Source organism: Dasypus novemcinctus, chromosome 5 (assembly GCF_030445035.2).
Source record: "Dasypus novemcinctus isolate mDasNov1 chromosome 5, mDasNov1.1.hap2, whole genome shotgun sequence".
Classification (NCBI taxonomy): Eukaryota; Metazoa; Chordata; class Mammalia; order Cingulata; family Dasypodidae; genus Dasypus; species Dasypus novemcinctus.
In genome coordinates, this window is record NC_080677.1 from 161423229 (window position 1) to 161445410 (window position 22182).

At 40.7% G+C, this 22182-nt stretch overlaps 1 protein-coding gene across 1 annotated transcript in view; it reads left to right on the forward strand.

The window, feature by feature from the left end:
- The window catches only part of C5H10orf67 (chromosome 5 C10orf67 homolog), a 185246-nt gene that overhangs the window by 152751 nt on the left and 10313 nt on the right, over window positions 1–22182 (forward strand). The window contains exon 14 of the mRNA XM_071215493.1: window positions 14308–14395. Within this exon, the coding sequence (XP_071071594.1) occupies window positions 14308–14395 (88 nt within the window). The remainder of the gene's footprint in view (window positions 1–14307; window positions 14396–22182) is intronic.

The following is a 22182-nucleotide window of genomic DNA, read 5'->3' on the forward strand; positions in this document are numbered from 1 at the left end:
TACCCACCAGTCTTTTTCACTTGACATATTTTCAAGATTTATTCAAGTTGATACTTAGGATTTAATTCATATATTTTAAGAGCTGTAAAGCATTATGCTTTATAAATGTCATAAATACTGTACAATGTACTTAGTTTTTTCCCTATTGGGTCACACTTAGGTTTTCTCACTAATACAAGCAGCTGCAGTGAGCATTCTCATTCCTATCTCTTGTCCTCTTACATATATAGGACCAAAAAGGGGGATTCTGAGTCAGCGGGCCACTGAGTCATGCTGCAGGAATCACACTAATACCTTAGGACGCCAAGGCTCACCTGACTCTCTTATTTTTTTTAAGATTTATTTTTTATTTATTTCTCTCCCCTTCCCCCTGCCCTGTTATCTACTCTCTCTGTCCATTCGCTGTGTGTTTCTGTGTCTACTTGCATTCTCGGTGGCACCAGGAATCTGTGTCTCTTTTTTGTTGCATGGCACCATTCCTGGGCAGGCTGCACTTTCTTTCACGCTGGGCGGCTCTCCTTACAGGGCGCACTCCTTGCGCATGGGGCTCCCCTACGCGGGGTACATCCCTGCGTGGCAGGGCACTCCTTGCGCGCATCAGCATTGCACATGGGCCAGCTCCACACGGGTCAAGGAGGCCCGGGGTTTGAACCGTGGACCTCCCATGTGGTAGGCGGACACCCTAACCACTGGGCCAAGTCCACTTGCCTTACCTGACTTTATTTCCGCGCCTTGTCCTGTGTGCTATTAGTTTTGCCTGCCCTGTAGGAAGCTGACGTAGCATCTCTGTCTGGAAGAGAAAAAAGAGACATGGCAAACTGCAGACCGGCTGTTAAAGCCTCCTCCCAGAAGGGACACAGCGCCCTTCCAATTGCACTTACTGGACAAAGCAGGTCGCAGGGCCATGGCTACGTCCAGGAGGGTGCAACATGCAGTCTTGAAGTGGGGAGGGGTCTCCAAGGCATGTGGGTAGACAGTGGGCCCGCCAGCGTGTTGGGTCTGCACAGCTCCAGCATCACCAGATGAATCAGGCAGGACCAGGCAGGAGAAGCTTGAACAGGGACCATTAAATAGTGAGATGTGCTCACTAATGAAAAGAGGGAGAAAGACCCCTAGAAAGCATCCAGGACGAGCAGACTGTCGGGAGCAGCTTCTACCTGGAAGGCCAAGGAAAACTCTCAAGAAAGGAACAGGGTGTCTGCAACTGCAAGCAAGATAATGCCATCCATCTGCCCCTTGGGATTTAAGGTCCCTCTCAGTTAGAAATAGAGTGGGCATCACCATTCCCCAATCTTCAAGACTGGGGAATGAACAGTGGATAAAGTAGACTTATTATTCTTCTCTTATAGACTTATTAGTATTCTAAAGCAATGGAAGAACTCCTCTCACTGATATAAAGACAGTGGTCACCATAGGTTCTGAGGGGAGGGAGAGGCAAGAATAGGTGAAACATGGGGGCATTTTCGGGACACTGGAATTGTCCTGCCTGACTGCAATGACAGAGACAGGCCATTATGCATTTTGTCAAAACCTGTAAAATTGTGTGAGGCAGAGTGTAAACCATGATGTACTCTAGTCCACAGTTCATAACAAAGCTTCAATATGTGCTCAACCATTGTAACAAATGTACCACACTAATGACAGATGTTGTTAATGTGAGAAAGTGTGTGTGGTGGGGAGGGCAGAGTAGGGCATCTGGGAATCCCCCCTATCTTTTATGTAAGATTTATGTAATCTAAAGCTTCTTTAAAAGTTAAAAAAATTTGAAGAAAGAAAGGAACAACCTTGAAGAGTTCTCTGTTCAAGGCTGAGAGTCAGAACCCATCAAACTCTGAGCGTGGCAGGCTGGATGGTGGAAAGTTCCCGGAGGCGCTTCAGGCTGGAGCCCCTGAGCCCAGGACCACCAGCTAAGGCCCCACAAAACCAGCTGGAGATCAGGGGCCACTGGGCCTCCCACGCCCCAGGGTGCCGGCCATTCTCACCCGAGGTGGCCCTGCTGGGCCTCCTGGATACCTCTGCAGTGCCACACCTCCTGGGATAGGAAGAGGGAAGACCCACCTGAACCAGGAAGTATAGCCCCTCCCCCAGGCTGGACCAGGAACCAGATGTATGATGCGGATGGAGGGTGCTCAGTACTCGCGTCTCAGCTCTCCAGCTCTTCAGTCCAAGGTGAATACACTGGGTGGACATGGGTGCCCTCGGCTGGGCCAGCCTGCAGGGGTCTACAGCAGAGGGCAGAACTTCACCAGAGCACGTTCAAGGAGAGACCCGCCCTGGTAAGAGGCTAGGCTGGGCTCAGCACGGCACTCTGCCTCCAGATTTAGAGGACTGCACGATTCATTTAGTCTTCTGTTGATTTATTCACTTAACAAATATTTATGAAACATCTACTGTGTGTCAGGACTGTTCTTGAGAAGCAGTAACAAAGTAGACCAAATTCTGCACCTTTAAGTCCTAGTGAGTGGCTGGGTATGTGCCAAGGTGGGCTGGGGAGGGGTAGACCATAACCAATGGATACAACAAATACCTAGATTGCCAAGTAGTTAGGTGGCAGTATGTGCTACAAGAGAGCAAATTAGGAAGGGTGAGAGATCAAGGGGGCTGGTGTGTTGGGTGGCCTCGGGCAGGAGGCAGTTTTGATGGTGTTGCCACCCTCAATAAGTTTGTTCTGAGTCACAGCTCCCCCTTCTCCTTTGTGTTTGATCCCATGTCTACCTCTTCCTTTATTCTCCAATAGGACCCTTTGGGAAAACACTTTTGAGACCTTGCATTTATGAAAAGTTCTTAGCTGTCATTCTTGATTGATAATTTGCCTGGGGAAAATATTATCCTTCAGAATTTTGAAGGCATTGCTCCTTTGTTGTTTTGCTTCTGATGTTACTTTTTTTTTTTTTAGAAGGTACTGGCGATGGAACCCAGGACCTTGAACATGGGAAGCAGGCATTTAACCACTGAGCTACATCTGCTCCCCAATGAGAATTGGGGATTTTTGTTTGTTTGTTTTTGTTTTTAGGAAGTACTAGGGAACAAACTCGAGACCTTGTAGATGGGAAGTAAGGCACTCAACCACTTGAGCACCGCTCCCCCGATGTTACTTTTGAAATAGCCAAAGTGGTTCTGATTCTTCATGTCGTCGATGTGACCTTTATTTTCTTTCTCCAGTAGTTTGCACAATCTTCTCATTGTCCCTCGTGGTATGAAGTTTCATGTTGAAGTGCCCTGTGCAAGTCTATATCCATCCATTTCTCTAGTGCCTTGGTAACTCTTTCAACCTTAACACATGAGCCTTGCTATGAGAAATTTTCCTGAATTATTTCTCTGTACTCTGTTTAGATTCCTCCTCAGTGTCCTCTAGTTTTATTAACTGTCTTCTATTACTTTTCATTATATTTTTTGCTTCACTTTCTGGAGCATGGCTTCAGTTTTATCTTCCAAATCTACTGATTTTTTGTTTACTTCTATGCATTCATTTTCTAAGTGTCTTTTTTTCTGATTGCTTCTGTTTTATTACATTCTGTTCTTGTCTCATGGATATAATATCTTCTCTTGTCTCTCTGAGGGTGTTAATAAGTTGGATTTTCTTTTATTTGTTATCCCAGGGAAGTCTCTGATTCTTTTAAAATGCTGGAGTTTGCTTGCTGGCTTGCTTATTTTGTCTCTATTTTTTCATTTTTCAGAGTTTCCTCAAATTTTGGTTTCCCTCATCTATCTTCCATGATTAAAACTGAAGCACTAAACATCAAACTGTTAGCTGTTGACAGGTTGTAAGGGCTGTTGACAGGCACCACTGTAGGATGGTAAGATATAGAACTCCCTATTTCAATTAGGAAACTCCAAAATGTCTGTATCCTTGGGGTTTTCTCTAAGACATTTCAATATACTCCTCCAGTGTTCTGTCTAGAAAAAAGGCTGTATGCAAGTATTTTAGGAACTTAATATGAGTTGTCTCATGGTTTAGTATTTACAGTTCATATAATGACTCTTTTGTGTATAGCCTCTCAGTTCCCCTCTGCTGTTTCTGGTCACTCCAAGATTAGAGTCTCTCATATAATTTTTCAACCAGTCCCCCTGTTTTCAGGCCCACCTCCTCTCAGGATTACAGAGATTCTAAGAGCACATCCTCTGCAAGTGTTTAGGATTTAGCTTTCTTCAGTCTGCCAATTCAAATCCCACTTTCATACATAAACCCTCTCTTAAACAGTGGGATGAATGCTTTAAAAAAAAAAAAAGGAATGTTACTCTGCTTTCAATTCTTTGGGGTATATACCTCAAGGTGAAATTGTCAGCTAATATGGTGTAGCAGTTTGATATAATTGATGGATTCCAAGAAGAAATACTGGATTATGCTTGTAATCTGATCTGTACCTGGGCATGTTTGAGTTATGATTAGGGCATTGAGCCCCCACCCTTTGGTGGGTGGGGACTCACAGATAAAAGGCATGGCAAAGAACAGATTTAAGAGTTTCTGATGTTGGAGTTTTGATGTTGAAGCCTTAAGCTGGAGCCCCAGGAAGTAAGCTCACAGAGGAAAGAGAAGCCAGCCCAGGAAGAGAGGAACCTTGAACGCAGAGAAAAGCAAGCCCCGGGAACGTAGGAACCCAGGAAGCCTGAACCCTTGCAGACGTTGGCAGCCATCTTGCTCCAAATAGAATTTGGTGAGGGAAGTAATTTATGCTTTATGGCCTGGTATCTGTAAGCTCCTACCCCAAATAAATACCCTTTATAAAAACCAACCAGTATCTGGTATTTTGCATCAGTGCCCCTTTAGCTGACTAATACATATGGTAACTCCATGTTTAATTTTTTGAGGAACAACCTCAGTAGTTTCCTCAGGGTTTTCCTCAGTGGCTGCTTCATCTGACATTCTCACCTACAATGAACAAGGGTTTCAATTTCTCCACACCCTCCCCAACACTTATTGCTGTTTTGTTTTGTTAATAATAGCCATTCTAGTGGGTGTGAGGTCATATCTCATTGTGGTGTTGATCAGCATTTCCCTGATGACTAATGATGTTGAGCATCTTTCAATGTGCCACTGGCCATTTGTATATCTTCTTTGGACAAATGTCTATTCAAGTCCTTTGCTCATTTTTTAATTAGATTGTTTTTTCTTTTAATTTTGAGTTGTAGCAGTACTTTATATATTCTGGATATTAAACCCTTATCAGAGACATGATATGCAACTCTTTTCTCCTACTCTGTCAGTTGTCTTTTCACTTTCTTGGTAATATCCTCAAGCATTCTCTCATGGGAATTATTTGTTCCTGGAAGGTTTGGTGAAATTCACCTGTAAACTAGCTGGGCAACATGTTATCTTTATGAACAGATTTTTAAATAATTCATTATTTCATTGTATAAAGGCTTCACAGGTTATTAACATTTTCTATTTCTTCCTGATTCTATTTCATACAGTTTTTTCCCTAAGAAATTGTTCATTTCATATAGTTTTTCAAAATTATTGACACAAAGTTGTTCTTAAACCCTGAATATTAGTTTCCTATTGCTGCTGTGATAAATTACCACAAACTTAAAAGTGGCTGAAAACAACATAAACATATTCCCTTATAGTTTTGGTGATCACAAGTCCAAAGTGAATCTTACGAGGTTAAAATCAAGATGTTGGCAGGACTGGCTCATCTGGAGGAGATTCATTCCTTGCCTCTTCCAGCTTCTAGAAGCTGCAGGCAGCATTCCAACCTCCCCTTCTGTATTAGTCAGCCAAAGTGGTGCTAACGCAAAATACCAGAAATCCGTTGGCTTTTATTAAGGATATTTATTTGGGGTAGAAGCTTACAGCTACCAGGCCATAAAGCATAAGTTACTTCCCCCACCAAAGTCCTTTGCCATGTGCTAGAGCAAGATGGCTGCAACATCTGCCAGGGTTCAGGCTTCCTCTTCCTCTTCCTCTTAAGACTCCATGGTCTCAACTTCTTCCAATATCAGCTGTAGGGTGGAATGAGTCTCATCTTTCTCCTGGGGCTTATCTCTTTCCAGGCTCAGCTGCTCTGCTCTCTCTACAAGGTGAGCTGTAAACTATCAGGCGAATGGCTTGTCTCTCTTCCAGGGCCTCTGCCATGTCTAATGGAGCGTTCTCTCTTTCCTCACATATCTGTTTCTCTGTGTATTTACTTCCCCAGGCTCCAGCATTAAAACTCCAACTTTCTCTTCTGCCATGTGGTTTTCTCTACTGATGTGACCCAAGCGAAGCCTTAATCATTGTGTAGTCAAGTAAAAGTGAAATCTCTGAATCCAATCCAATCTAATATGCTCAGAGGAACAGACCAGTTCACAAGCATAATCCAATATCTATTTTTGGAATTCATAAACAATATCAATCTGCAGTACCTTCCATCGTTGCATTGTCATCTCCTTTATGGATTTTGTTTCTCCTGCCTCCCTCTGAGAAGGACCCTTGTCATAGTATTGGGTGTGGATAATCCAGATCCCCATCCTTCACTTACTCAAATTTGCAAATCTCCCTTTACCATCTAGAGTAGCTCAGTCACAAGTTATAGGAATTAGGACTTGGACATCTTTGGGGACTGTTATTCCTTCTACCACATCTTGTTACCGTTTCTTTAGAATTTCAGCATCTGAGGGCCCACCTCCTCTTAATCCTAATGTTTTTGTGCCTTCTCACTTCTTGCCCTGATGATATTGCAGAAGTTTGCCAATGTCATTTGTTCTTTCAGATAACTAACTCTTAACTTCATATATGTTATAATTTCAACCAGTTTTTTGCTTTTACCCTTATTCTCCTTAATTTGGTTTATTATGTCCTTTTGCTAACTTCCTTAAATAGATATTAGCTTATGATTTTTAAGCCTCTTCTTTTCTAATATTTAAGGAAGGGATACTTAACCTTTTTTGTTCCATGGACCCCTTCACAAGTCAGGTGAAAACCACAGACCCCTTACTAAGTCCACACTATACTGCGTATTATTTAATAAATATATCACACCCGCACCAACATATCTCCACAAGAATAATGTTTTTTAAAATTTTCAATTCAAGCTCACAGACCCCCTGAAGTCTTTCCATAGACCCCCAAATGGTCCCTGGTTAAGGACCCCTGATGTAAGGCTATAAATTTCTCTTAAGCATTTCTTTAGCTGAATCTCACCTATTTTGATATGTAGTATTAGTCAATTCTAAATTTTATCTAATTTATATTGTGACTTCTTATATGTAATTTTTATGGCTTTTAAATTTCCCAAACTTGGATTTTTTCTAGTTATTTTATCATTAATTTTTAACGTATTTGCATTAGAGTCTGAGAATTTAATCTGTATGATACCATTCCTTTGAGAGTTGCAGTTTTTTCTTTATTTCCTTTTATTTTGATAAATGCTATTGCATGATTGAAAAGAATATGGATTTTCCAAATGTTAGGTGTATTGCACTATATTATCTTATTAAGATTTTTCAAATCTTTTGTCTTTGCTGATTTGTCTGCTTGATTTATCAGTTACCAAAATGTGTTAAAATCATCCACTATGATGGTAGGTTTATCAAATTCTTCTATTTCTGTCAAATTTTAGTTTGTATATTTGAGGCTATATTAATTAGATCCCTTCAAGTTTAGATTTGTTATACCTTCCTTGTTAACTGAAGCTTTCTATAAAATGGCTTCCATCTCTGGCAATGTTTTCTGACTTGAAGTCATTTGTAGCTGCCGTAGTCCATTGTGGTGGTGGTTAGTATTTGCTTGGTTTATTGTTTGTCCATCCTCTTATTTTCAACCTTTCTGTGTCTCATATTTCATTTGTATAGTTTTCAAATAGCATATAGCTGGATTATATACTTAATTCCTTTTGACAATATTCATCTTTTAATTATATATATAATTTGGTTCAGCCCTACCCCAATGAACTTTGTGATGACGCTAATATTCTATATCTGTGCCATCCAGAAAGATAGAAACACATGGTTATTTTACATATATGGAGTAAGGACTGAATTCTTTATTTTATTTTATCTTAATTTGTTTAAATCTAAATAATCATCTGTGGCTAGTGGCTATCATATTGAATTGTTCAGATTTAGCCTATTCACATTTACGATGATTACTAAGAGATTTGGATTAATTTTACCATTTTATTGTACTTTCTATTTTTTCCTACCATTTCTGTGATTCTTTTCTACTCTTTTTGAGCTTTTATTGTATTATTTTATTTTTTCTCATTCCGTGTCTCTCCCCTAATAGCTTTTAATTTATATATCTATTTTTGAGATATTTTTGAGATTTTTAAAAATGTTTCCTCTAAAATTTTTATGTGGAGAACAAAATTTATTGAAAGTCTAAAACACTTACATTCTTATCATCCCATTCTGATTTATAGGCCATTATTTTCCAAGATTTTTAGTTCTGCTTTTTTAATATTAGAAATAGAAAATATCATTATTATTTTATATAGTGAATTATTATTTAGATTTACCAAAATATATGCTCCTTTATTTACCATTCGGATTTTCTTTCATCTTAAAATGTCTTCATTGCATACTTATACTCAAAAGATAGTTTTCCTGGACTGATAATTTGAGGGTGGCAGCTCTGGTTGACGTTTGTTTTCTCTCAGGATCTTGACGCTATTATTCCAATGCCTTTTAGCTTTGCTTCCCTTTTTGACACTGAGAAGTGAACTTGCAGTCTAAATGTCATTCATTTGTATTTGTCCTCTCTGGTTGTTTGTTTTTTTTTAATTTATTGAGATATAATTCACAAACCATGAAATTCACCATTTTAAACTCTACTATTCAGTGGTTTTTAGTATAGTTACAAAGTTGTGCTACCATCATCATTACACAATTCCAGAACATTTCAATCAACCCAAAAAAATCTGGTCTGAATTTACCTTTCCTTAGCTATTTGTAATGACTAACCTAGTTTTTTACTCAATGGGTTTACCTTTCTTGACATTTCAGATAAACGGAATCATTTAATACATGGTCCTCTGTGACTGGCTTCTTTCACTTGGCGTAATATGTTTAAGATTCTAACATGTATCAGAACTTCATTCCTTTTTATTGCCAAATAATATTCCATTGTACAAATATACCAGATTTTTTAAACCCATTAATCAATTACTGATCATTTGTACCATTTTTGTTTTTGGCTAGTATCAATATTGCTGCTTTGAACATTTGTATATAAGCTTTTATCTGAACACCTCTTTTCATTTCTCTTGGATATGTCCCTAGGAGTAGAATTGCCAGGTCACATGATAGCTCTATGTGTAACTTTCTGACAGGCTGCCAAGCTGTTTTCCAAAGTAGCTGCACCATTTTACATTTCCACCAGCAATATATTAGGGTTCCATTCTGTCCTTGCCAACATGTGTTATTTTTCATTTTCTTAATCTGACTACTTTGAAGCATCTTCTCTTTATCTTTAGTATTTAAAAAAAAAATTCTCTACTGTCACAAGGAATGGATTTATTTTTATTTATCTTGCATTTGATTCTTTCACATTCCTGAATCTGAGGATTGGTGGTTTCATTAGTTCTGGAAAGTTACCAGCCATGGTCTATTTTAATACTGCTTCTCCCTATTTTCTACAAATCCACTTTCACATGTGTAAGAACTTACAGCTGCAATCTTTCTGGTCTCTTGAATCATCTTTCACATATCATTTCTCTTTCTCTCTCTGCCGCACTCTGGGTAAACTTCTTAGATCTATATTCTAGTTTACTGACTCTTTCTGCATCTAAATATAAACTTCAACTTAAAACATCCATTGAGTTTCTAGTTTCAGATATATTTTTCACTTTAAAAAGTCTTAATTTGGCGGTGGACTTTGTCCAGTGGTTAGGGCGTCTATCTACCACATGGGAGGTCCACGGTTCAAACCCCAGGCCGCCTTGACCTGTGTGCAGCTGGCCCATGTGCAGTGCTGATGCGCGCAAGGAGTGCCGTGCCACGCAGGGGTGTCCCCCGCATAGGGGAGCCCCGCGTGCAAGGAGTGCACCCCATAAGGAGAGCCGCCCAGCACAAAACAAAGTACAGCCTGCCCAGGAATGGTGCAGCACACACAGAGAGCTGACACAACAAGATGACGCAACAAAAAGAAACACAGATTCCCATGCCACTGACAACAGAAGCAGACAAAGAAGATGCAGCAAATAGACACAGAGAACAGACAACTGGGGTGGAGGGGGAAGGGGAGAGAAATAAATAAAGAAAGAAATCTTTAAAAAAAAAGTCTTAATTTGTTCTTCAAATATTTTTGATCATCTTTGTGGTCACTTGGTTCTTACTCGAATTTGTAATTCCCTCTTTTATTTCCCATAGTTACTTTATAATCCACACTGATCATTCCAATTCCTAAAGTCTTTGTGGGCTACATTTTTCTGTCATTTTTTCTAGCTTTCACTCCTGGTGGTTTGGTTTCTTGTGAAATAATGTTCTTCAGAATTTTATCCGAGGAAATTTTCGAAGCCTTGGTTAAAGGTTTAATCTTCCAACCGTATTTGCTTCTGCCAGGTCACTAGGAGCGTGATGAAGTTTACCCACCTGAGGATTTTTAAAAATAAAATCTCATGGTGAGGTTTTAAAAATTATATGTAATAAGATTTATAAACTTTTCTATCAAGAAATAAAACACAGATGCAACTAGAAAATGACCTTGAATTAAAGGTTCAATACGGATCAGCAGAATATCCCTGTCTACATATAATAACATGATTTCAAAATGCTGTTTGACCTAATGGAAGGGGGAAATGGAAAGGAGAAATGAGATTATAAGGCTATGAGTGTCTAAAAAAGAGTCTGGAGGTTGTCAGAAGGAATGCCCTTATGCACACCTGAGCAGAGTCTAAGAGACAGATAAAGTAGATACAACCCCAGGTATTGGTTCTTTTGAGGGATAAAGAGACCCACGGGTTCTATGGTCATGGCAGATGGGGTTCACTGCCATGGCAGATGGCCCTTCTTTGGAGCTGGTGTTTCTGCATGGTGGAATTGGACTCAGAGGGGATCTCTTCTCACAAGACTTGCATGCTACTTTATTGGAATTGTAGTTGGTGCTGGGGTTTAAGATATATTTAGGGGATTTGAATCTCTGAACTGATAATATGACACCCAGGCCCAGAGCCTCAACAGACTTCAGCTCCTACACTTTGATTTATTGGACTTACCCCACTCAGCTAACATGGAGTTGAAGAAGGTCAACCACCACACCATGGAGCCTAGAGTGTCTACAACTGAAAGCAGGAGGAGTGCATCCCGTATCCATGTGGAATCTAAGCCCCCACTTGACATAGATGTGCAATGGACACAACCAATCCAATGTCCACAGAGAAAATGTGGAATGGGTGTGGGAAGGGTAGCCATGGTGGCTGCTGGGTTTGGGGAATGGGAGGAAGAGATGAGATGTGGAGGCATTTTCGGGACGTGGAGTTTCCTGGGTGGTGCTTCACGGACAATTACGGGACATTGTAGATCCCCCCAGGGCCCACTGGATGGAACGTGGGAGAGTGTGGGCTATGATGTGGACTACGGGGTGCAGTGATGTTCAGAGATGTACTTACCCAGTGCAATGGATGTGTCACGATGATGGGAGAGAGTGCTGCTGTGGGGGGAGTGGGGGGTGAGGGCGGTGGGGTTGATTGGGACCTCATATTTTTTGAATGTAATTTTTAAAAATAAATAAATAATTTTAATAAAAAAAGAAAGAAAGAAAACACACATTAAAGGGCATAAAATAAAAATGTGTATCACAAAACAAACATAGTATCAGCCTCCGAATCAATAAATTCAGCATTCCTCATATCCATAAGATATCCAGGGCTTCCTCCCAATCACTAGGCTCCTTCTTTCACCAAAGGTCTGATTTTTATAGTAACAATTTGCATTTTAAAATATATTTATCATGTAAGGATGCCTCCCAAATATTATTTTAGTTGTGCCTGCTTTTTGAACTTTATATGACTAGAGTAGTGCATTACGTATTCTTATAAATATTTGGATTCATTTCACTCTTCATTATGTTCATGAGATTTATCTGTGTTGTTGCATGCTGCTGCATAATAATCTATTGTGTGCATATAACACAATTTATTGATTGATCCTCATTTTCATGTGCATTTTGGATCATTTCCAATTTGAAGCTTTAACGCCACTATGGCCATTGTTGTGCATGTCTTTTGTGGAAATGTGAACATGTTTTTGCATCTGATAACTCCAATATCAGGAAGCCCTGAGGGCCTATCTCGTTTCTCATGGCTTTTGTTCATGTTGTTTTGTCTTTGTGTACCTAGTCATTTTTTTATTGGGTGCCAGATTTTGTCTTTGCATCACTGTAGAAATAATTCAAGGTCTAAGATGATGCCAGTTTCTCCAGAGTCTGAAGATTTACTTTTGCTTCTGCCAATCATCATTATTGTCAAAGTGCAGCCCTAATGGAGCTCAGCCCAGGGCAAAGGTGGTGCTCTGGAAGCTTGCCCCTTCCAGCTGTGGACTCCAATCTCCCTTCTCCTATTCCCATGAGTTTTTCAAAGGTCCTCCTCAACTTCTCAGAATCTCCTTAAAATTGACAAATACGCAGTAAACTCATCTCCCTGGACCTCTATCCTGCCTTTAATCCTGGCCTAGGAATTCTTCACTATCTTTTCCTCTGTTTCCCTTAAGCAGATTTAGAAAATACTTTGTCCAGCTTTTTCACTTTTTTTCTTTTCTTTTTTTTTACCCCCCTCAGAAAGAAGGTTTATCCAAAATACCTAGAAGCAGAATCTGGCTTGAGATTTTTTCGGAATATTCAGGTGCTGTGAATTTAGGTCATTAACTCACGTTAAGAACTGGACGGCAGTCACAAGTCCTCTGGAGGAGGCTTTCCCTTTCCCTCGTCCCCAGGGGGAAACTGTAAGGCCCTCCACTGCTCTATTCCATGGGATGCTCATTCTGGTTGATTCTGAGACTGGAAATTTTGGTTCCCGCTTTGTGATAGAGTCTCCTTTTAGATTCTCTATCTTGAGCTCATGTTGGCAGTGCCTCTGCTCTCCTGAACCCTGAGTTCACCCAAGAAGGGAATTCAGAGTCCCCAGCGTTCTGTGGATGATGCTAGGCCAAAGGCCAGCTGGTGTGGTCACCTCCCTCTAGGAGTTCTTGTTCTCAACTCTATTGTAAGCCTTTGATATTTTTTGTGCTTTCTTGCTAGTTAAATAATGTCTTTAAAACGCCTTTTTTAAAATGCATTTTGTGTTGTTTTCAGTGATAAAGTATTTTAGGGCATCTGGTCTACCACATGCTGGAAATGGAAGACACACATCTACTTTTCATCTTTCAAATATTTGTGATATTTTTCGTTGTCTGTTAACTCTTTTCTTGTTTCCTTTGTTCTTGAAGTCTTATGTCTTTTTTATTCCTTTGCTGTTATTTTAGAAAAGGTGTTCAAGAACAGCATTGATAAACACGTGTAGAGATTAACGCGTTTAGCTGAGTTACTTTTCAAAACAATGTAGCAATTTCTTTTCCACAGAATGATGGAGTGATGAGTGACTGAAAGACGGATGAGCAGATATAGTGTCCACTAGTTATAATATCCTCTGTCATCCTTTCAACCACTGGTGTTATCATCCACTGAGGACTATGGTCTGGATTCATTATTTGGTCCAGGGTTGCAAAATGTACATTTTGAATTTTACTCTTCATTCTGCATTTATCAGCCAGAAGGTGTCATGAAGAGCTTTCCCTTGTTGATTCTGTGGTTGCCTTCTAATACATTTCAGACAATAAAAGGCAGTATATTTCTTAGCTTTCATGGTAATGACTTGGTACCTTAGCAACTTCCAATGGTGACCAATATTTGGTAATATATCATAAACTCATGGATTTTTAATATATTTATTGTATTTCAATACTTTACTGTCCTTATTATTCCTTTATGTTCAGTTTCTCTAATTTCAAGTCGGTGGGAGTCCTCTCAAATTCACTGTCCTTTTGGCATGAACTCCTTAATCTTGGATGCTTCCCTTGATTTTTGGTACAATAAAATGTCCAAAATGTCTTGCTTAAATCTAGAAACAATCATTTCTGAAAAATGCCCTGGTTCTTTTTAGTGAGAAATGTTATTTAAACCACAATCTGGGTCCTGCAGGTGTTCAATGCTACTGTATTATCATTACTTATGGAAAATTTAGAGCTAGAAAATATGTAGTTTAAAAAAGGTAAAATGTCATAAGTTCATACTAATATTTTTACTTGTCACTTTTTTCTTACACTGAAAATCCTAGTTCTTCACCATACTAATACCATACTTATTTGCCCTATCCTGTGCTATGTACACATTTTAACTTCACTGTTTCGTTTCAGCTTTCATGTGCTCAAGGATGAGATGTTCACCAGGCACACGCTGTTCCGCCAATTTGCGATGCTTGCTGACACGTCCTTCAATTATTCTGTAAGTACATGTAATGTTGAGATACTCCTTGTCTCTTTGACTTACCTGTCCATGTCTTTTTGCTATTTAACACTTATCGAACCTCTGTCATTATGGCTCTGGAGATAGCACCTGGCGCTCACTCTGCTAGATGCTAAGGACAAAGGACAGGGTGCCTGAATCAAAGGGCTCCACCCGCTGAGAGATAAAGACGTGTGAAAGCATTATGAGGCATTCAGGGGAGCTATAGAAGAGGCAAGTGAAAATTTCAGAGGAGGGTTGACTCCCTCTGACTGGAGAGTATCAGTCCATCTGCCTATTTGTGGGCTTGAGTGGATGACTGGGAACAACTAAAACTCAAGGTCCAAGTATCCAGTCACTTCCAAAGGGGAAAGGAGGTCAAAAGGATCTGTCCTTAGCACCAGGCCTTCAAAAACATGAAAACTAGAGGTCCCCTGCCTACAAAGCCCAATTCCATAAGTGACTTTTTTTTCCATGGATTTTAAAAGACTTTTTATTCTAGTTACTTATATACAATCTAAAAATCCCCCCTTTTATCTACATTCAAATATATAATTCAGTGTTGCTAATTACATTCACAATGTTGTCCTACCATCACCATCATCCATTACCAAAACTTTTCCCTCGCCCCAAACAGGATCTCTGTACCAATTAAGCATGAACTCCCTATTCCCATGCCATCCCCTGGTAAATTTTATTCTAGACACTGGTTCTATAAATTTGCTTATTCTAATTTTCTCATATCAGTGAGATCATACAGTATCTGTCCTTTTGTGCCTGGCTTATTTCACTCAACGTGGTACCTTCAAGGTTCACCCATGTCGTCACATGTAACAAAACTTCATTCCTTTTTATTGCTGAATAATATTCTGCTGTGTATATACTACATCTTCTTGATCCGTTAATCTGTTGGTAGATACTTGGGTTGCTTCCATCTTTTGGCAATTGTGAAAAATGCTGCCATGAACATCAATGTGCTAATATCTGTTCAAGGCCCTGCTTTCAATTCTTTGGGTAGATACCTTGAAGTGGGAGTGCCAGGTTATATGATAATTTTTTATTTAGCTCCTTAAGGAACTGGCTATTTTTTAACCTATTTGACTTATTGTTTTCATTTGGAGGTTCTAATTACAAAGTTAAATGATGTTTAGTATAGAGATATATGCAGTAAATTTCAATTAATAAGTAAATCAACATGCTGCAAATGCTGCTGAGCATCTGCATTATAAGGGGTCTTGGTACAAGTCAGGTTTGTGGAAAAGACTACAAGAAATAGAAAATGTGGCTCTAGTTTCAAGACACTGACAGCCCAAAAATTATCTTTTTTTAAATAACTTTTGTCAACATTTCAAGACAATTAAAATGTAATCAACTGACTGTAGAAGATCAAAGAACTCAAGGACTTTGGCAAGATAACATTAAAACAATTCAGTTTTAAACTAAATTTATATAGTAATCTGAAGCTTGCTGAGCAGTTTTGTACTTGATGACCCTGGAATGTTCTGAAAGTTTTCAACATGGATAAGAACATGTTTAGTCTGTTTCTTCTACTCTTGGTTTTTCCTCATTTCACATGAGGGTTACAGTTTAAGTCAGAGTATTCCTCATTGGAGATATTTAGTCAATTGGACAAATAAAACTTTGGAAGGCATGTGAGAAGGCTGTGCTCCTCAAAATCAAGGCTTTATTTAAATAATTATTGTCTGGGAGAAGGTTCTGGTCCAAACTGGAATTGCCTCGGCTCTATGAAGTACACTTGTAAAGTCTCAGAACCATGCCAGTCGGGGCCCACTGGCTGGCCCGTTCTTTTTCTTGAGGAAAATCCCGTCCCTGCTCTCAGATGCAGCCCCCTCAGTCATCCACACAACATACTGGCACCCGAGACGCTCGTAAGTGTCAAGAGCAAATACTTCGGAAAAACAGCGAGAGGCCCCCGGGACAGAGATGTGATGAGCGAGTGAGCGGTGGACGCCCCAGTGTTGTCCCCGGCTTGTCCACTCTCGTCAGCCATCCCCTCCGCACACATCGGTATCCGCCACGCGCCGTGCTGCATGCTGGGAACAGGCCGTGAACCAGCGATTATCGCCCCTTCCTGGGTAGACTGCAACTGCAAATTCCAGGAGGACAGGGACCGGTCATCTCGTCTGCATGATTATTGTCCTATTTTCTTACTAGTGATGTGTATTTTACGTAGAGGAAAAGGCACAAGTCTTAGGTGTACAGAGTTCCCATCATCCCTGAAAGTTCTCTCATGTCCCTTTCAAGACAATAGCTTACCCCCAACCTTCACCCCAAACACTGTTCTTATTTCTATGACTGCTGGCTAGTCCTGTCTGTTCTTGAATCGCTGAGAGTGCCTGGCTTGTTGGTCCAGCTGTTAAGAGTCATTCATCTTATTGTGTGCATCAGTGCGGCGGCTTGCTCGGTCGGTAGAGGTGGGGTCTGGCTGCGGACGAGGGGTCGGTCCAGCTCTGGACGAGGGGTCGGTCCCGCTTGGGACGAGGGGTCGGTCCCACTTGGGACGAGGTGTCGGTCCGGCAGCAGACGAGGGATCGGTCTCACAAGGGGTTGCGCGGTTCGGCTGACGGGGTCGCCCGGCGAAGCCGGCGACGAAGGGGTCGCGCGGAGAAGCCGGCGACGAAGGGGTCGCCCGGAGAAGCCGGCGACGAACTGGGGACAAGGGAGGCCAGGCCCTTGTCGGGGGCTCTCAGGGCTGGAGGGCGCACGGCAGAAGAACTACCAAGGTAAACACGCAAGTCCACTTTATTGAGGGAGAGGCAACAGTTTTATAGGGGCTGGGGAAGGCTGATTGGTCGAAGCCACGCCCTGTTCTGATTGGTTGCCGGCGCAAGGTCAGTGGGCGGTACTGGATGGGGGAGGGGTGGTGGTTAGGGATTGGCTGTCGCTGTTGCTGGGGGAAGGGGCAGGGTTTAGGGATTGGTGGCTGCTGTTGCTGGGGTGGAGGGCAGACTTGAGTTTCCCGCCCACGCCTGGCTGTTGCTGCTGTCCGGGGGAGGGAAAAGGGCAGACTGGATTTTTCCGCCCACGCCTGGCTGTTGCTGCTGTCGGGGGAGGGGAAAAGGGCAGACTGGATTTCTCCGCCCACGCCTGGCTGTTGCTGCTGTCGGGGGAGGGGAAAGGGCAGACTGGAATTTTCCGCCCTGCGCCTGCGCAGGGAGAAAGAAGAAGAAGGGTGCCGCCCCACAAGCATCGTGTGGCGCCATCCGGGAGGAGGGGCGGCCGCGGAAGCATGGCTGCCGAGAAGGGGAGACCCGAGGGCACTCTGCGCCCATGCCGAGCTTCCTTCAGGGGTGGCGGTGGGCCCGACCAGCCACCCTATTATGGGGGCAGCGGAATTAGGCCTACCGCGGCCGCTCCCCCGCCGGGCCAGCAAACCACACTTCAGCCCGAGGGGTGACCGCACATCAGCAGTCACTCCTTTTTATTGCTGAGTAATATTCTACTGTATGAACAAACCAGTTTATTTATCCATTCTCTTTTTGATGGACACTTAGGGGCTGTGATGGTTAGGCTCACGTGTCCACTTGGCCAGGTGATGGTGCCCAGGTGTTCAGTTGAGCAAGTACTGGCCTAATTCTTACTGTGAGGAAATTTTATGGACTCAAATTTTACAGACTCATTGATTGCATCTGAGCTGGTTTGAGCTTTTATGGACCCCAGAAAATCCTGTTCTTAAAGCAAAGTGAATGTGGCTCAGTGATAGGGCCTCTACCTACGATATGGGAGGACCCAGGTTTGATCCCTGGGGCCTCCTGGTGAAAAAGAAGAAGAGAAAGCATGCCTGCGTGGCCAGCCAGTGCCCGCATGGTGAGCCGAGGGCCTGTGCAGTGCCAAGTGCCCCCATGGTGAGCCAAGCGCCTGCGTGGCAAATTGAGTGCCTGTCTGGTGAGCCAAGTGCCCATGTGAGTGCCTGCGCAGTGATCTGAGTGTCCACTCGAGTGCCCATGTGGCGAGCCGAACACCCACGTGGTAAGCCAAGTGCTCGGATGAGGGAGCACGTGGTGAGCCAGTGCCCACATGGTGAGCCAGGACCCACACGGTGAGCTGAGTGCCCACACAGCAAGCCGAGTGCCCATGCAGAGAGCCAGTGCCTGCCCAAGTGAGTCACATGCAAGATGATGATGCAACAAAAGAGAGTCAAAGGGGAGAGTCAAGGTGAAGCGCAGTAGAGACCAGCAACTAAGGTGATGGGATTGACAGGGAACCTCTCTCCACATCAGAGGTTGCCAGGATCGAATCCCAGTGAATCCTAAAGGAAAAAGATGAAAAGAGAAGACAAAAAGAGAAATAGATACAGAAGATCACAGCGAATGGATGCAGACAGTGAAAACAGCAGGGCGGGGGAAGGTGCGGGGGGGGGAGAAAAAAAATAAAGGAAGGGATTAAAAAGCAAACCCATTCCTGTGCCTGTAAACCCTTTGTAGATGGGAACTTTTGATTAGATTCAGTTAAGGGCCATTTTGATTGGATCACTTCAGTTAAGGGCCTTTTATTAGAAGGCCCAGCCACAGAAAAAAACAAGACAGAGAAGAACCCAGAAGCTGGAACCAATGGAAAACGAAGGCTGAGAAGAAGCCATTTCAGCTAGAAGCTGCAGTGGTGCCTGCATTTGGACACTTTCACGGTCTCAGAACTATAAGCTTTTAACCTAATAAATTTCCATTATAAAAGTCAGCACATTGCTCCCAGCAGCCTTTGGCAAACTAAAACAGCATCTTTGGCTCATGACATCTACAATCAACCGGGGAGATTGCTTTCAGCAACAAGAGACGTCTCCTCCAATTCGTCGAAGGCCTTAAAAGGAGAAGGGATGATTTCAGCAGTTGGAAGAGAGAATTCTCACCTCTGCTTCAGCCAGCCAACTTCTCCTGGAGAATTTATCAAAAACCGTCATGGGATTTCCCAGGTTGCAGTCTGTCCTGTGGAATTTGGACTTCTACATCCCTGTGGTTGCGTGAGACAATTTTATAAAATACTCATATTAGGATTTATCTCCTGTCAGTTGTTTCCCTAGAGAACCTGAACTAATACAGGGATTATTATTAAAAAGGCTGTTACAGACATTCCCATTCAAGTCTTTGTGGATATATGCTTTCATTTCGCTAAGGAACAAATAGAATGGCTGGGCACAGGGTATGTTTAATTTTGTAAGATTGTATCATTTTACCCTCCCACCAGCTCCGTCTGAGAGTTCCAGTTGCTCCATACTCTCACCAAATTGACGCTGTCATTTTCTAAAATTCTGGCCACTCTAGTGGTATTTTGTTGTCAATTTAACTTGCATTTCCTTAATAACTGATGATGTTGAGTATCTTTTCATGTCCTTATTGGCCATACTTAGATCTTTTTCTTTGAAGAATCTGTTCAAGACCTTTGCCCATTTGTAATTATTATTGAGTTGTAGCATTTTGTTATATATTCTGTAAATAAGACCTTTTCCAGATATGTATGTTTTTCCAGTCTGTGGTTTTTCTTTCCATTTCTTGCGTTGTATCCTTTGAAGATCAGAAGTTTTTTATTTTAATGAAGACCAACTTAGCACTTTTTTCTGTGGCAAATTGTATTTTCCAAGGATGGCTATGACTGTATTTTTCATTTCATATATTCTGTTTTTAAACAAATCAATTTTATTGATACATATTAATAAAGCATACAATTTATGCAAAGTGTACCATCAGTGGTATTTGGTATGATCACATAGTTGTGCATTCATCACTTCAATGATTATTAAAGCATTTTAATTATTTCAATAATAATAATAAACAAAAAACAGACAAGCAAACAAGAAAATTCCTCACATCTCAATCTCTGTTTCCCCTGCCGTACATAGCTGCTATTTCTGGCTGTTCTTGCACAATTATTTATTTGTCTATTAAGCAGTTTTATTGAGATACATTCACATACCATATGATCTATCCAAAGTGTATAACCAATGGCTTTTTTTTAGCTGTTAAAAAGTGCTTTATTTTAAAATTGTAAAATAAATAGAAAAACAGATCAAAAGAAATTACAGATTTTAAATGAGACTGCAAGCTCAGGTTAGATTTAATATAATCAATTATAAAAAATAGATAGCATAGCAACAAACCTTTATAAATGTAAATAGTAATTCAAATATTATAGAAATTAATTATAACATAATTCTAATTTTTATAATATAGCTCTAACTATTGGATGTAATAATCTCTAAGAATTAAGTAAATTATTGGTTTAGTTATTTAATTTCCAGTTAGAATATAATTCTTTCTAGATAATAAAATTCCTATTTGGGAATTCTTCACATCTTATTGGAATGAATTATAGCAGATAACAATTTACCAACTCATAATTTTATGAGGCAGAAAAACTCAAAATCTTGTTCAACAGTAGCCATGCTAAATCATTATTGGTCCAGGTAGATTGTTTTAATTAATTATGAATAAGAAAGGGTTAAAGAAAAATGAAGTATCCAAAAAAATTGTCTCTTCTCCAGCCCTCCTCAATTAAAAGCACGTGCTTATTTTGTATGAAAAAATTACAGAATACTGATCACAGGAAAAATTTGCCAGTTGCACTGAGTAATTATTGTTCATATATAATGTCATTTTTTACATTTATCTGGTCTACTCCAGCTCTTTTTTGGTTACAATTTGCATTGAATATCTTTTCCCAATGTTTCACTTTTAACCTAGTTGTGTCCTTATGTCTGTGATGGGTCTCTTGTAGACAACATACAGATAGCTCACATATTTTTTTAACCATTCTATCAGTTTATGTCTTTTGATTGGGAAATTCAATTCATTAACATTCAGTGGTATTACTGTAAAGTCATTACTTACTTCATCCATTTTGTCCTTCAGCCCTCTGTTGTCATATCAGTCTATTGTCTGTCTTTTTATCCATTAGTTTACCCTTCCTAATAATCTTCATTTCTAAACTCTCTCACCCTTGTTTTTTCCTTTCAGGCTGTAGCACCCCCTTTATTATCTCTTGCAAATCTGGTCTTTTGGTAACATATTCTGATCAGTTTTTGTTTGTCTGTGAAGACTTTGAGCTCATTTTTGAAGGACAGCTTTGCCAGATACAGAATTCCTGGTTGACAGTTTTTCTCTTTCAGTACCTTAAATACATCATACCACTTTCTTGTCTCCTCCATGGTTTTGGAGGAAAGGTTGGCATTTAATCTTATTGAGTTTCCCTTGTATATGATGCTTTGCTTTTCTCTTGCTCCTTTCAAAATCCTCTCTTTATCTCTGATATTTGTCATTCTGAATAGGAGGTATCTCAGGGTAAGTCTATTTGGATTTATTCTATTTGAGGTGTATTGTCCTTCTTGGATATTCATATTTATGTCCTTCATAAGGTTTGGGAAGTTTTTGGTCATTATTTGCTCAAATATTCTTTCCCCCCTTTTCCATTCTCTTCTCCTTCTGGGATACCAATAATGCAAATGTTTGTGTGTTTTGCTTTGTTATTCAATTCCGTGAGACTCCATTCCATTTTCTCCATTTTCTTCTCTTTCTGTTCTCCTGTCTTTCCAGTTCAGATGTTCTGTCTTCAAAATCACTAATTCTGTCTTCAAGCAATTCAAATCTGCCCTATGTGCCTCTAATGTATTGTTAATTTCTTCCATTGTGTCTTTCATTCCCATAAGGTCTGTTACTTTTCTTTGTAGGCTTTTAAATTGTTCTTTATGCTCTCCCAGTATCTTCTTAATATCCTTTATTTCTTTAGTCACATTTTCTTTCAATTCTTCAAAGTGATTTAGGAAAGTTGTGTGATTATCT